Source organism: Aphis gossypii, chromosome 2 (assembly GCF_020184175.1).
Source record: "Aphis gossypii isolate Hap1 chromosome 2, ASM2018417v2, whole genome shotgun sequence".
NCBI classification, from domain to species: Eukaryota; Metazoa; Arthropoda; class Insecta; order Hemiptera; family Aphididae; genus Aphis; species Aphis gossypii.
Genome location: NC_065531.1, coordinates 29,762,107 through 29,778,908, shown reverse-complemented (window position 1 = coordinate 29,778,908; position 16,802 = coordinate 29,762,107). Strand labels below are relative to the sequence as shown.

Here is a 16,802-nt window from a genome sequence, read left to right as displayed (position 1 = left end):
TTCACTATAATAAATGGTTTTTTGTATTATTTTTATAATTTACTTAGTTTACACCAACACATTTTTAACCACCCTTCTTTTGAGACAGTTTTAAGTCTATATGAAAAAGAAATAAATTTGTGTAATTGTGTTGTAAAAAACGGAACCGTTTGGAAATTGATCTTTTTGTAAAACAGGAGCCGAATGGGCTACGTCTAGACTACATTATCGACTAATAGATAAATAATATACGTTTATGATACTTAATTGGTTATTAATGAGAACTTGTGTTCATTTTTATTAGGTTCTTCGCGGAATTCATAGAAAAGTATCATGGTTAAATTTGATCCAACAAAAGGGATTTGTTGGCTAAAAAGATTTGGAGCTGCTGATATATAGTAATAGTTATATCTTTTGGGTGTGCTTCATCACTAAATAGGTTCACTGTAATGGATGAGTTTAATTTCAATTAAATGATTAATCATTGTATACGAAAAATAAGCGTGAAGGATATGGATGGATCATATGGAAGCACAACTTATGTATAATATCACATCACGTGAAAACTGTTTAAGGCGAACTCAATAAGTGAAATCTAAATATATTTGTTATTGCTTATATTTTTTTTTTGATAGCATTTTCAATCAAATATCATTATTGTTATTCATATTTAGAAGTAAAGAAAAATAGCAGCAATAATATTATGGTAACAAAATAAAAAATTCTTCTTGATTTCTTGAAAAATTAAACGTTTAAATTTGATTGCTTTTAATAATAATAAAAAAATTAATTTAATTTCAAACTATTACAAACTATATAACTATGTAAATATGCAATATAAATTATTTAATTTAGAATCGAATCAAACAATTCAGAATTTTTCCGTTTTATTCAATAACATAACGTAATTTTTGATAAAAATTATGTTATCAACAATAAATGCTTTTTAATGCCCCAAAATTCAAAATACTAATATTTAAAGGTATGAAAGTAATATAATATTAGGTATTATATAAATAATAATGCTATTATTACCATTACCTATTGAGGTTGGTACTTACTATCTCATTAATGGATTTAAAAGAATTTATCTTATTTATATATATCTTGACTCATTTAAGTATATTTTTATAATACTTATATAGGTACCTAACCACAGTAACGCAGTGATGACTAAGTTCTAAAATGACATAACTTTTACTGATGAGACTATGAACCATTGTTTTGTGGATCACTAACCATCGATGCTAATGACTCATTCAGTCATACAAACTTAAAAACTAAAATTATTATAAATGGCCTTCAGCAATAATAATAATAAAAAAAAAAAATCAAATATAAATATTTTTCAACGAATTTATTAAAAGGAATAAATAAGTACAAACTGATAAAAAATATACATTTGTTTCTTAATTTCTTATGTGATTTGAAATTTTACTTTGATTTAATCTTCAAGAAGATAATGACGTGCTATATCTGTGTTATATAGACCCAGACCCAGATTAGACAGTCAAGCTACCGACAAAATCTCGGTGGACCGCTCAAAATATGGGCTAGCTATGAATGATTAAACATAATTTTATTTTTTTATTGTAATAACGAATTTTTACAAAAATTATTTGAAAATATTTGAATTGAATAATACAGTATAGCTACAGAGAAACTGTAACTGTAATCAAATGTTAGAAATCATTAAACTCCTAAATAAAGATACATTATAGTACTGGATAGAGCCCAGAATATTAAAATTACATAGTTTTAAAAACGAGATATTAGATATAGCTACCTCATAGTAGTGTCTTCGTACTTATGATATTTATATGCTTTTTAATTGCTGTTTAACTACTTTTCTATAAACACTTATGACGTTGATGTATGGGCAACGTTGGATTTTTTATTATCTATTGTTCTGATACAGGTATCTAACGGATTATGCCCTATAATAAAAAGTTTAAATTTTAAAGTTTAACATCTTCTGTGCAAATAAATAAATTTACATTTAAAAACTTATGTATTCATTAATTTATCTGAATTTGTCCATACCAAATCATACAAAACAATAATAGCCTCTATTTTCATAGATATACCTTTGACAGTTTTCCTAGCATTAATATTCTCACTGATGTTTAAAATTAACCGTTAATCAATGACATTTTAAAGCTCATACTTTTTATTAAAATGTATTGATAAAGACTTAAAGTTTTATTCTTTTTAATTTAATATAAGAATAAATACAAAACATTTTAAAATTTCCTTTATTAACCGTGTTAATAGTTATGAGTTTATAAGTTATATAATATTATTTTCCCGTGTCATGTTCATTTTAGTACCTACCTATCTAACATCTAAATCAGTGGTTTTCAAACTTTTAGACTCGCGACCCAATTTTTTTACCATAAGTACATTTTTGAGACCCATATCAGCTTTATTAGCCAAAAAAAAAAGGTTCAAATTGCTTATTGTCTATTGCTCTTAATAATTAACCTAACCTATAAAGCCTTAATAGGTAATATTTAATTTTATATATATATGTAAAGATACAGGACACGTAATAATATACCTAGATAAAAATTAATGAGATATAATATGAGTCTGAATGTTTTGACACAAATTACTCCATCTCTGCTCAATTTTATAATCTGAAAATCATGTTCTGTTTGAAGTCGATTTTTTTTTGACGTTTTCAAATTCATCATAGTTGAAAACCTATATTTACATAGATATGTGGCTAGAAATATTAGTAGGATTGAAATGAATTATTTTCTAAAATTATAAAATAATATGGTTTACACGAAAATAATTATCTAATCTTGAGTGAAATAATTTTTTTGTGGTGTCATACAACTAACATACATAATATATAATATATATAAATACCTATGGATTTTTTTAAATTTTAAACAGTATACTTATCGCAACCCAATCTTAATGCTTATGCGACCCATAGTTTGAAGACCACTGATCTAAATTATAGCTATTTCATAAATAAGTATAGCGTCTGTAAATATGTAATGTAATAACTAGCGTAAATACAAATAGGTATCTAAAGTTAAAAGTAAGACCAATGAGCTCCTTCTTTGCTTTTGTTATTCCAAAATTTCTATTATTTCTTATTACGTAAGATTTTTCCTGTAGATAGGTAATACATTTAGAATTAGAATTTAGGTAAAAAATATTTAAATAAAAACAATTATCTAAAGTCTACGTAGACATATATATATATATATCTATAACTACACAAACCAATGTTTTGTTTTAATATTCATAACTCATAATAGGTACTAATAAGGCTTCTCATAAGAATATATTTTAAAATATTTCCATACCTATATACTACGTGCGTGAAGAATAAAATAAAATTTAATTTTTAAACAGTAGATAGTCTACATATATTCTCATTTTGAATTCAAACACGAGAAATTTGTATCGTTTACGGAATACAATATACACTAGTTATACTTGTACCTATATAAGTTATATATAATTATATAAATAGTAAGTATGTGGTACACATATTTCTGCTGGCTGCTGATCTTGTAGACGATGGCAGAAGAGATACCTTTTATTATAATAATTTAAAACATAGGTTTAAGAACTTTCAAACTGCAGCCTTTTAAATAATGACAATTAGTCAATAGGTAACTATATCATTTTTAATTTATAATAAAGAGTATACAAATATTAAGATTTGAATAACTTATGACTGGATAGAATATTGATTTTACATTTTTAAAAGCATTCCTAATTATTAAGAAATCAACAAAAATATATTTATTATATTCTGAGAACTGAGAAGGTATTATTTTATTTTTGAGACGTTCGGAACTTAATTTAATAATACTTATTGCACAGGATAAGAAATTTACATAACGTCCAAAGTCGTTCAGTAAAACCCTACAATAAACCTCAACCTTGGTATCAGCATTAGGAATAATCTATTTAAAAGTATACTACACCCTTAAGACAGGTAGAAGATGGCATCGGTAGGGTTTCAATTCTAGGCTCTTATTTAAAAAAGGACAACTGAAGTGTAAGAAAGTTACAGTCCTTTCTTGGACGAGCCCTCGGAGAATATACGGCAGTCGGCAGTACAACTTCAATATCTAACTGTCAATTCGATGTTCATATTTTACTGGTGTATCGATGATAGAGTCGTGTTAGACATAAATGGCTTTAAACAGTTTGAACCTTTGTTAAACTTCTTGAATTCTTAGCACAAACGCCAAAAATATTTGTGCAATATATTTTTTTAAGTATACCTACATTCACAAAGTAAGTGTGTTTTAGGTAATCTAAATTTAACTTTAAATTTATAAACAGTTAGTACCTACTGGTTATTTGGGTTGGTATTACAGAATGCTAGATAAAATCGGATCTCATTATGAACGGCAAGAATCGAACTGGGTGGCTGAAGGAGGTTTTGGAAATGAAACTGTGGTTGACCGAGTTCCATCAGATATGATGCACCTGGTTGATCCTTCTTGGTAAGAACAACAAAATATTATAAGAATAAATAATTCAAATTTTAAAACATACCCATATTTCAAAGGTATCAATTTCCACCAATGGAATCAATGTGGTACAAATGGTTAGGCGTTACTATATTCTTTTTGGGCATATTATCAGTCGTGGGTAATGGAATGGTGATTTATATATTTACCTGTACAAAAAATCTTAGAACGCCATCCAACTTACTGGTAGTTAATTTGGCGTTTTCCGATTTCTGTTTGATGTTCACAATGTGTCCGGCAATGGTTTGGAATTGTATTTACGAGACGTGGATGTTTGGTACTATATAAATTTGATAATGTTATATTTTCAATTAATTACGCAAATTATGTTAAAGGACCTTTTGCTTGTGAACTGTATGGTATGTTTGGATCATTATTTGGGGTTACATCAATATGGACAATGGTCTTTATAGCTTTAGACCGTTATAACGTAATAGTTAAGGTAAAAAAAAAATATAAATATTATATAAACCATTTTTTATTTAGTAAATTTTCATAAAAAATAAAATATCATTTGTATGTTTAAGGGATTATCTGCAAAACCTATGACAACCAAGTTAGCATTATTACAAATATTTTGTATATATCTGCATGGACTTTTTTGGACTTTAACCCCTTTTTTTGGATGGAGCCGGTAAATTAAAAAAAAAATACACAGGAAAAATGTACTTAAAGGATAATTTAAATTTATGTGTCTTGTAGATATGTACCAGAAGCAAACATGACAGCATGTGGCACTGATTATTTAACTCTGACGTGGCACAGTCGTAGTTATGTTTTAGTATATGCAATGTTCGCATACTTTTTACCATTGCTTGTCATCATCTATGCATATTATTTTATTGTGAAGGTAAGTTTTCAAAAACTGTAAAAAAAAAAAATATGTAAAATAGTAGGTAAATGAGTATCACTTTGCTGTGCATTGGGCGTTGAGTAGCCAGTAGGCCATTGTTATGGGTGTGTTATTTGAATTCAATGATATATTATTTTAAACAAAAAACGATTCAAAGCGTAGACGATCTATCAGCTTATACCATTAAATATATATTTTACGATATGTTTTTGATATAGCTATTAAAATCATTTATTTTACTAATATAATTACGGTAGGTTGATATAATTTTCCCGAAAATATTGCATTTATTATTTTAATTTTTTATTAGTATTTAGTTATTATAATAATACAAATGTATATCATACTACATCAATTTATATAACCCAAAATGTAATAACATTTTTCTGTAATAACTTAAAACAGCAAAAATAGATGTATAATATAAATAGATTATATCAGAATATAAATCAAAAATATAAAAGCGTATACTATAATGCATATTAGTATAATATTCATAAAAGTTTAAGTCCCCGTGTATACCGTTTTTGAATTATAATTTATAACAAAATAATTAACACCATTATTCATTATAATTAATATTCACCATATTCATCATTAAAATACGTTTTCGAATCACACAGAATAACAAAATTAAATTTGTTAAAAACTGGGTTGGCCTGAAATTATCGGGTTTTCTTAATTTGTTATTTGTTTTTCCCGATTATACTGGTTAATTTTAATTTTGTCTTCTCTAAAGAACAAACTAGATACAATTAGTTGAAAATCGGACTATTTTTTCGACTACTTATCGTGTACATAACACACACACATACAAAAAAAAAAACTTGTTAGTTCATTGTAAAATCAATACATTTATGGCTCCCATCAGGATCTAAAATAATTTTTTAAATAGGCAGTAGCATCGCACGAGAAATCTATGAGAGAACAAGCAAAAAAAATGAATGTATCTTCTCTAAGATCTGGAGATCAAAGCAATACTAGTGCAGAATTTAAGTTGGCTAAAGTGGCTTTAATGACAATTTCCTTATGGTTCATGGCTTGGACACCATACTTGGTTATCAACTTTGCTGGAATATTTCAATTAATTACAATTGATCCATTATTTACAATCTGGGGATCTGTTTTCGCTAAAGCTAATGCAGTATACAATCCAATAGTATATGCGATTAGGTGGGTATTAATTAAATTAAAGGTACATCAACAAATGTTGCTGATTATTATTATTATTTTTTTTTTAGTCATCCAAAATATAGATTGGCATTAGATAAGAAGTTCCCATGTCTGGTATGTGGAAAGTTAGAAGACGACAGGAGCGATTCAAAATCAGTTGCTTCTGCTCAAACAACTGTATCCGAAGACAAAGTCTAAGAATCAAACTAACTTAATCTCTTGGAGTATGTTTAATCAAACTATCAGTCATTTATATTGTTTATAACAACTATACCTTTATTTCAATTTTCTACGTATTTTCCTTATCCATTGGGATTGGTTCTGTTTCAAAGCAGCCTCTAGTGTATCTTTGATGTGAACCAAGTTTAATGGATCTGTTTGTAGGTATAATGTTTCGAAAACATTCTTTTTTTCTAAATCTAATTTCAATGTAACAACTGGTACTGTTTGATGTAATAAAGATCTTGATCCCATCTGTATACATAATATATTATGATTAGTTAAATCTATATATTTATTTAATCCTAAATTATTATGCTTTCAAAATATTATATATATTTATATATATAAATATACGACTTAAATGTTTTTAAATGTAGTTCTACATAAATACTAAATAATATTTCAATTTTTGATGTCAACAGATTCATTTAATCTATTTAGTATTAATTGTAAATTTACTCAACTTAGAATAGATAAATATATAAAAATACAATTCGAAGTAAGTATCTTAATTAACATACTATTTAAGTATAACAACTTATGAAATATGTTCATGTGCTTTTAGTAGATAATATTATTTGTGGTAGATTAGTTAAAGTTTTTGTCTACTGAACCTTATTTTAGTTAATGTAAATGGATTTTATAATAATACAGATAATAAATACTTTATATATATATAGGAAGTAAATTTATATCCAAAGCAAGAAATTAGAGCTCATAAAATAAGTAAGTTTTCATAATTTTTGAACTAGAAATTATAATAATTACCAACAAAATATATATATGTATACATATGTTTTTTTATACTGAATTCTACAGTCATCAGATTTATAATCATTTTATATTTGTTAATTAAAATTAGGGCTACAAATTTATAGAAAAACTAATTTTTTTTTAGCTTATTGCACAACATCAAGTTTGAATTAAGTACTAACAAATTAAATTTTAGAAAGTTTTACTGATTTTTTTTTAATAATTTTTGTCAATTAAAGCATTTTATAATTTTTTTATTAGATTTTGTAATCTTATTAGAATAATTTAAATTATATAGAATTTTAAATTTTGATATTTAGTTAATTTTTGAGATTTGATTGCATTATTTTAAGGTTTTTTTAGTACATTAAAGTTGTAGCCCTAGTTATTAAACATATATTAAATGTATAATTACACATTCTACATATAAAAATAGAGAATGCAAAAGAGTATAAAACTATTTAAAGTCTTCAAAATCTGAGTAATATTTTGTTATCCGTATGCTAAAATTAAGCTAAAATATAATTCAATCAATCGAATTTTATTAAAATTTTATTTTAAAGTCCTATATCACATATTTTATAGTTATAAGCATTTATTTTTAATAAGTAGATTTCTAAATGCTTTCTTTAAAAAATGGTTAACAATGATAATGACAAAAAATTGTATAGTAATTACTTATTATTATTGTTATGTAATAAATCAGTTTTTTTTCATTAATAAAATAAAAATAAATTACCAATTATGGAATAAAATCAATTTATAAACTTACATCAGTTTCAAATCGCCATTCTAATTCTTTGAAATGTGGAAATACAAATGCGCTAGATGATAAAATATCTAGTAAATGAGGTTTTTGGTTTTCAAAAAATAATATAATCATGTCTAATTTGGTATCATTAAAACCATATTCTGTTAGTGATTCCTTCATTTCTATATCAGTTAGCTAGAAAATCAATAATAAATAATAATTATTATATAATATTAAAATACTCAAATTGAATTATTCAGTTAAACTTACTTTATGCTTACAGCTTTGCACACACATAAGACATATGCTTTTTACAATTGATACAATTTTGTCTTCATCAATCTGCAACTTTTCTTTAATAAAATACATTTTTATTAAAATTTTACAAACATTTTATAATATTTATATTTAATAAAGGTATAAAATCAATAAAATAAATGATATTTATTTCACCAATAGCAAAATAATGCATAATATAATACTTTTGTGTAATATTATGGTATTGTAATTGATAATAGGTAAAATATTTCATTAATTTTTAAAAAGCGAATTTAAAATTTTAAGAAATTGCTTAATATTTATTTTCTCAATTAATACTTTATAAATTAAAATCCAAAATTGTTTGATTATATACACTTGTCATCAACTAGATGATTACTTAAATAGTTTGTATATGATTAAACATGATAAATCAATAAACCTGATTCAATAATTTTAAATTAATAAGCAATAAACATATAATATAATATAATTTTAAAATTAAAAATTAATTAGATATAACCTTATTAAAAATAATGTTTGTTTTTTACGCTATTTCTGTGACATTATATTAAAATATCTTTTAAATGAAAATCTAAATTGTATTTAAAATATATTTTTTAAGCTAATTGTATGTATGAACAATTCACAATTGGCTAACTTCTATTAACAATAATTCATAGGTATTTACAGAAATATTTAATTTTTGTTGTTTTTTTTTTAAGTTAAATATTCAATACATTTTTAATTACATTTCTGTACTCAAACTAATTTTAATATTTATGTATATTTAAGTATTTAAAATTGTATTTAAATAATATTTAAAAGTATAAAAACATTAAATGGAAAAAATCAAATAATACTACCTAAATATTAAAATTGAATAATGTTTAAATAACCAAAACATAAATAAACAATTCTAATGTTTATAATTTAAATCCTAAATTCGAGTTATTAATTTTTGTGGGCAATCACTAATTACTGTGTTGATTGAAATTGTTGACAATTGAATAAATTGATCAACATCACATTTATTTCAAACTATTTTGATAATCAACTTGGTATAATATTGTTTTATATTATATACAATAACAACAATTTTTAGAAATCTGAGTAATTTGAATGTCATTATCTACTTAGTGCTTATCGACCATATTTATAAGTTATAATTATCACTGACTAGATATATTATTAAATTTAAAATAGCTTTAAAAAAATTATGCTTAAATTGTTAAATATTTAAATATTTAATATCATTTATTTCACTGATTGTATCAAACTATCTTTTTGCTTAAAATTCTATAATTAACATTAACCAAAAATTACAAATTATTAATAATTAATACAATAAAAAATACCTGCAGCTTTATTATAAAGAATGGCATTAGGTCCATTGTCCATAAAATCTTTGGTAAGCCTCAAGAAATCCTTGATAACTATAAATAATGAATTTTAATAGTTATTAAAATAAGATCATAAATTTAATAATCAAAAATCAAAAATATATTTCATAAACAATATACATTACTATTAAATATTTACATTAAAAGATGTAAGTAATGAAAAAATATATATACCTATATAAATGTATACTGTTTTTGTCAAAAAGTAAAATTGTTAAGAAGTTTAATAATTTAATTAATAATTCACTTCTCGTTATTAATAATAACATTGATTATAAATAATAGTACTACTATTTACAATTATTGTAAATACTTATAAAATTATAATGTCATTGGTATGTTGATTGCATAACTAAAACTGATCCTAATTTTCTTACCATTATCTGTTTGTTGAGCTAAAAGTTGAAAACTAACTTTGAAAACTTCCTTAACTGATGACATTATACACAGCAATCAGAATAAAATACTTGGCAAAAACAAGAAAGATTAGAAAAAAAATAAAATAAAACTCTTATTTAGCTAATACCGAGCTATATTTTAATTTGTATTAAAATATGTTTGTAGGTAGGTAGTACTAACTACACAGTATAATCTTTATTAATATAATATTTTAAAGATATTGAAATTAACATTTCTCAAAATTAAAAAAATAAATACCCAACTAGAAACTAGGTATACTATAGTTTAATAATTTATAAATATTTATTAACTAATATAAAATATCAAAATGCAAAATGTTGAATTAGGTACTTGAATTGAAACTTTTACATTTTTCAAAATTTAAAAAGATAATGATTAGTGATTACGTAATGATAACAATGATAAGGTCACAACCAACCAATCAGAATGGTTTGCAACACGTTTTTTATTACCGTGCTATGTTCTTATCAAAAATACTGGAGGCTGCTAGCGCTGTCAGCTGAACTAATAGTACACTATAATCTAGTTTTGAAATTTTGAATAATATTGCAGAATATAATATTATGTTCAACTAGTTTTGAATAATATTTTACTGAGTATAATGTTAGACAATAGACATTGATAGCCACTAGCAGTAACGCAGCAACCCTTACATTTGTATAATTAATAACTTTCTATTCAGTGGCGTAACAAAAAAAAATTGGGGTCCCCGCAAAAATAAAAAAATGTTAAAAATGGGCCCCTAATACATTGTTATACCAAATATAACCCTATGAGCAAAGACCCCAAATTACCTGCCCCTCCGCAACTCGGGCTCTGCGGCCCCTCAGTTATGCCACTGCTTTCTATGATCTATGATACTTTACATGTATTCCTACAGTAGTCTGTAGCAGTGGCGTAGACATGATTTCTGAAAGGGGGGATCAAACATAGCTAAATAGGAGGGAAATTAGAAAATCTCCCACCCTCTCAAAACTTTTTACTTAGGTAGTAAAATATTTAACAATAAGAAACAATAAATATAATTTTAATTGATTCAAAATGCACATCAAACACAATAAGATAAGCTATAAATTATAATAAAGTATAGATAATCGTAGTCGTCATCGACCATTTCGACCAAATAAACATTACTTTGCTATAAATAAACCAAAATAAAATTATAATGGTATTCAGTTTTGACAAAATTGTTAAGATTCAATAGCTCGATTGATCATTATTCATAATATAACAAAATATTACATTATAGTGCATAGTGCATACTATATAAATATTCCAAGCAAAAACATAAAATAATAATGCCAATGGGGGGGAGGGTCTGACCCCCACGTCCTCCTTGTATACACCACTGATCTGCAGTACCTACTATACAAACCAGTCATAGACACTCATAGTCAAGTTATTGATTTTGTAACCTATAATCAACATTATTACAATAATATTTATTACAATGCTGTCATTGGTAAGAAAAAACTCATTGTAAGTGTCATCAAATGACCCAACCTAACCTGAGGAGTGAGGGATACTGCAGAGTGCAGGTGTACGAAGTTAAAAGTCCTTTCGGCTATAACACGATTCCGCAAATTTCATATTTATATATACGAAATATACGATTCAATAAAGAAGTATTTCATTGACTAAATTAATATCACCTGTAAATGTTAGGATTTGGGAAAAATATTTGAGTTGTAAACTAAATGTTAACTAAAATTATGTTTTCCGAAAGTTTTATTTTCAAAAACCCAGAATTGTTAGAGCAAAATGATTTGTAATGTATTGTGTTACAATAACAGGTATATATTTTGTTTTCGGAATGAAAACGTTGTGTTTAAAATTATGCGGCTATTATTAAAGCTAACACGATTCCTAAAATTTGCGAAATCGTTCTCTGTCGGTCCTCTCGTTTTCGAGTGGACTAATCTGCAGCTTGATAATATTTTAACATCCATACTGCGCTTATATATTTTTTTTAAAAAAAATTATACCTAAATCATGTAAACATACTGCCTATAAAACACTAACTTACTCAACCGCAATCGCGTAATACACAGTAGCGGCACTCGTAAATCCCCATAACGCACAGCCGAGTCCATTAGCAAAATTATTCGCACAGTTACGTCATAAACCATAATTATACACGCCCACATTATAATATGGTGGGGCGTCTGCGGTGTTGAACCGAATATTGTTGTAATCTTATTATATTATAATACCGTTTGTACCCATATACTGCGTGCTAAAATAAAACTATCCATTGCTATTGTATAATATTACCATTTTACAGTAGTGTATTTGGTGTATAATGTGTTATGTGTATGTTGTGTTCATATTATGTATTCGTATAAGTTCTCGCTACGGAAACGCTTGTAAGTTTTCTGTTTCTCTTCTCGACAAATTTGCGAGTTTTCTGGCGATCAGGTGCGGATCTAGAATATATTTAAGGGAAGGGGGGCGATGATGATCAACGGTCTCAGTGACCGTGTGCATATCGTATATTCGTATCGTGACCTAACTATATAATATGTTAATTATAAATTTATATTTTTACTGAAAAATTATCATTACACTATACAATATAATCATTAATAAATAATAGGTAAGTGCTACAAGTAACCTGCAGACAATTTATTGTGTCAAACAAGTTTAAATGTCCGATTAGATTATAGTCTACCGCTATAGCTTTTTGACGGCGACCGATAAACACGGACATGGCAGATATTCGATCAGCAAAATAATTAATTTTATCGGCTGCCGAAAACATTAAGACAGACACCCTTTAGAATTCACTACCAGTCTATAAGGAGGACTAACGGCTCCTTGCTCCTTGCCCTCCCCCATGGATCCGTGCTTGCCGGCGATTATATATAATTCTCCGACAAAACTACCACAACTATTAAATTAATCAATATACACCATTAAAACGTTTATCGCCATCATCATCATCATCATCATCATCATCATTAGTGAGTGATTTGTAATACGTATGTATTAATCTTATCGACCGTCACGTTATCAAGTCGCAAGCTGTATTGAACTCTATTTGAAAACGGACTATCGTAATTTTACTACGGTTAATTACATACAGTAATAAGTTATCTCGTTGTTTTTTATATAGTTGGTATAACAACTTCGCACTTATGTGTTGACACGTTCATCACTTTATTATTACAACTAAATATTATAAAAAAAAACCAATAGTAACCATTTATAAACAGAAATTTCCATTGTAAATATTTAAATACCTGTTTTAGCTCCTACAAAAATTGGATCTATCCAAAATTTTCTTTCGTAAAAACTTTCCCCTGACAATAAATTATAAGTAACTGAAAAAAATTGACCAGAATTGATCCAGCCGTTGGAAATTGATGAATTACTACACATTTTTCACATCTTTTTTTTTTTAAATATATTATATGGGTATAAAATATACTCCATATTTGAAATATATAAGCATGTCCATGTGTATGCATTTGTTTCGATTGTTAAAAAAATACTTGATAATATTAACAATCAACAATCAATTTTGAAAAACAATATAAGTAGTGGAATTGAAGTATAAATTAATAAATTTATTTATGAAGTAGGTTCTCTCAAATAACGGTTTAGAAAATGAACTGAAACTATTTTAAACAATTTTAAATGGAGAGACAGCTGAATTAAAAAGCAGTGGAGCTTCTAAATGGGCAATAAAAGTTGTAAAGAGAAAGAAGATCAATAGTTGGAAATTACGGATGTACTGAATAATGCAGAGTCTGTGATGTAGAAAAATGTCAACGCGGTCGAAGCGTTGAAAAGGAGGGAAAAATATCGGATCACACTGTCACAGAAGAAGAAGTACGCGTGTACTGTCGCAGCGGTCAATTTATTATTTTTAACTGGAATGACTCTAATATGTGCAACAGTCTGTGTGCACGAGTCAGGACAATATAGAAGTGGCTATTAATATATGATTCAATTTTTTTACGTGATATAGAAATATAATTTTGTCACATACTGAATAACTTACCAAGATCTAATATTAAGTAAGAAGTATTTAAAAAATGTCAAATTGACATTTCAAATATGGTCTGCGAAGCCACGTGTTGTCATTTATTGAAGAAAAACAGTTTTTCGTATTTTTCACAGTAAAAAATGATATAATCATTTTACAAATGCACTGTACACATTAAAAAAACGTCGGTTTATCGTATAGAACAATAATATAACGGATTATCTAAGAATTTAAAGTCAAAAAATACGATTTACTGTTTTTTTGAATAAACTTATTTTGTACCTATATTACTTTGTGAAGGAATAAGTTTTCAGGTTCAAAATTCCACATATATGATCTACTGCGTTGCCTCAATCATGTTAAATCATAAAAATGGAAAAAATGTCAAATTTATTTTTTTTATTCGGTCCATGCAGCCACGTGTTGGCAGTTTTTTCTAAAAAATCTAGTTTTTCGTATTTTTCACAATGTAAAATTGATATAATCATTTCACAAATGCACTGTACACATTAAAAAAACGTCGGTTATCATATAGAACAACAATAATATGGAATATCTAAGAATTTAAAGTCAAAAAATACGATTTACTGTTTTTTTGAAAAAATTTTATTTTGTATATTACTTGGTGAAGGAATAAGTTTTCAGGTTCAAAATTCCACATATATGATCTACTGCGTTGCCTCAATCATGTTAAATCAAAAAAATTGAAAAAATGTCAAATTTATATTTTTTATTCTGTCCATGCAGCCACTTGTTGGCAGTTTTTCTAAAAAATCTAGTTTTTCGTATTTTTAACAATGTAAAATTGATATAATCATTTCACAAATGCACTGTACACATTAAAAAAACGTCGGTTTATCGTATAGAACAACAATAATATGGAATATCTAAGAATTTAAAGTCAAAAAATACGATTTACTGTTTTTTTGAAAAAAACTTATTTTGTATATTACTTGGTGAAGGAATAAGTTTTCAGTTTCAAAATTGCACATATTTGATCTAATGCGTTGCCTCAATCATGTTCAATCATAAAAATTGAAAAAATGTCAAATTTATTTTTTTTATTCTGTCCATGCAGCCACGTGTTGGTAGTTTTTTCTAATAAATCTAGTTTTTCGTAGTTTTCACAATGTAAAATTGATATAATCATTTCACAAATGCACTGTACACATTAAAAAAACGTCGGTTTATCGTATAGAACAATTATATAACGGATTATCTAAGAATTTAAAATCAAAAAATACGATTTACTGTTTTTTTGAAAAAAACTTATTTTGTATATTACTTGGTGAAGGAATAAGTTTTCAGGTTCAAAATTCCACATATATGATCTACTGCGTTGCCTCAATCATGTTAAATCAAAAAAATTGAAAAAATGTCAAATTTATATTTTTTATTCTGTCCATGCAGCCACTTGTTGGCAGTTTTTCTAAAAAATCTAGTTTTTCGTATTTTTAACAATGTAAAAATGATATAATCATTTCACAAATGCACTGTACACATTAAAAAAACGTCGGCTTATCGTATAGAACAATAATATAACGGATTATCTAAGAATTTAAAGTCAAAAAATACGATTTACTGTTTTTTTGAATAAAACTTATTTTGTATATTACTTTGTGAAGGAATAAGTTTTCAGGTTCAAAATTCCACATATATGATCTACTGCGTTGCCTCAATCATGTTAAATCATAAAAATGGAAAAAATGTCAAATTTATTTTTTTTATTCGGTCCATGCAGCCACGTGTTGGCAGTTTTTTCTAAAAAATCTAGTTTTTCGTATTTTTCACAATGTAAAATTGATATAATCATTTCACAAATGCACTGTACACATTAAAAAAACGTCGGTTTATCATATAGAACAACAATAATATGGAATATCTAAGAATTTAAAGTCAAAAAATACGATTTACTGTTTTTTTGAAAAAAACTTATTTTGTATATTACTTGGTGAAGGAATAAGTTTTCAGTTTCAAAAATGCACATATATGATCTAATGCGTTGCCTCAATCATGTTCAATCATAAAAATTGAAAAAATGTCAAATTTATTTTTTTTATTCTGTCCATGCAGCCACGTGTTGGTAGTTTTTTCTAATAAATCTAGTTTTTCGTAGTTTTCACAATGTAAAATTGATATAATCATTTCACAAATGCACTGTACACATTAAAAAAACGTCGGTTTATCGTATAGAACAATAATATAACGGAATATCTAAGAATTTAAAGTCAAAAAATACGATTTACTGTTTTTTTGAAAAAATTTTATTTTGTATATTACTTTGTGAAGGAATAAGTTTTCAGGTTCAAAATTCCACATATATGATCTACTGCGTTGCCTCAATCATGTTAAATCATAAAAATGGAAAAAATGTCAAATTTATTTTTTTTATTCGGTCCATGCAGCCACGTGTTGGCAGTTTTTTCTAAAAAATCTAGTTTTTCGTATTTTTCACAATGTAAAATTGATATAATCATTTCACAAATGC

The 16,802-nt window shown here is 26.1% G+C and overlaps 2 protein-coding genes across 2 annotated transcripts; one reads left to right on the top strand and one right to left on the bottom strand.

Annotated features, from left to right (window-relative positions):
* Positions 1–3,685: 3,685 nt before the first annotated feature.
* Positions 3,686–7,004, top strand: LOC114127313 (opsin-1). Its single transcript, XM_027991505.2, has 8 exons — positions 3,686–4,251; positions 4,335–4,463; positions 4,529–4,767; positions 4,826–4,932; positions 5,018–5,124; positions 5,193–5,340; positions 6,239–6,516; positions 6,585–7,004. The coding sequence occupies exons 2-8, from the start codon at positions 4,336–4,338 to the stop codon at positions 6,712–6,714; spliced, it is 1,137 nt and encodes a 378-aa protein (XP_027847306.1). The 5' UTR covers positions 3,686–4,251; position 4,335; the 3' UTR covers positions 6,715–7,004.
* On the bottom strand, positions 5,079–10,624 carry LOC114127314 (uncharacterized). Its single transcript, XM_027991508.2, has 6 exons — positions 10,281–10,624; positions 9,859–9,936; positions 8,513–8,595; positions 8,264–8,437; positions 6,791–6,990; positions 5,079–5,355 (listed from the first exon to the last, which is right to left on the bottom strand). Exons 1-5 carry the CDS (start codon positions 10,342–10,344, stop codon positions 6,793–6,795), a joined length of 597 nt encoding a protein of 198 aa, XP_027847309.1. The 5' UTR covers positions 10,345–10,624; the 3' UTR covers positions 5,079–5,355; positions 6,791–6,792.
* Positions 10,625–16,802: the final 6,178 nt, after the last annotated feature.

What these genes read in the sequence shown, in the direction of transcription:
- LOC114127313 (XM_027991505.2), top strand. Translation starts at nt 4,336, where the DNA reads ATGCTAGATAAAATCGGATCTCATTATGAACGGCAAGAATCGAACTGG. An exon ending in TTACGAGACGTGGATGTTTG is followed by an intron (nt 4,768 to 4,825) that starts GTACTATATAAA and finishes ATTATGTTAAAG; the next exon opens with GACCTTTTGCTTGTGAACTG. An exon ending in CCAATAGTATATGCGATTAG is followed by an intron (nt 6,517 to 6,584) that starts GTGGGTATTAAT and finishes TTTTTTTTTTAG; the next exon opens with TCATCCAAAATATAGATTGG.
- LOC114127314 (XM_027991508.2), bottom strand. Translation starts at nt 10,344, where the DNA reads ATGTCATCAGTTAAGGAAGTTTTCAAAGTTAGTTTTCAACTTTTAGCT. An exon ending in TGCAAAGCTGTAAGCATAAA is followed by an intron (nt 8,438 to 8,512) that starts GTAAGTTTAACT and finishes TTGATTTTCTAG; the next exon opens with CTAACTGATATAGAAATGAA. An exon ending in AATGGCGATTTGAAACTGAT is followed by an intron (nt 6,991 to 8,263) that starts GTAAGTTTATAA and finishes TTATGTATACAG; the next exon opens with ATGGGATCAAGATCTTTATT.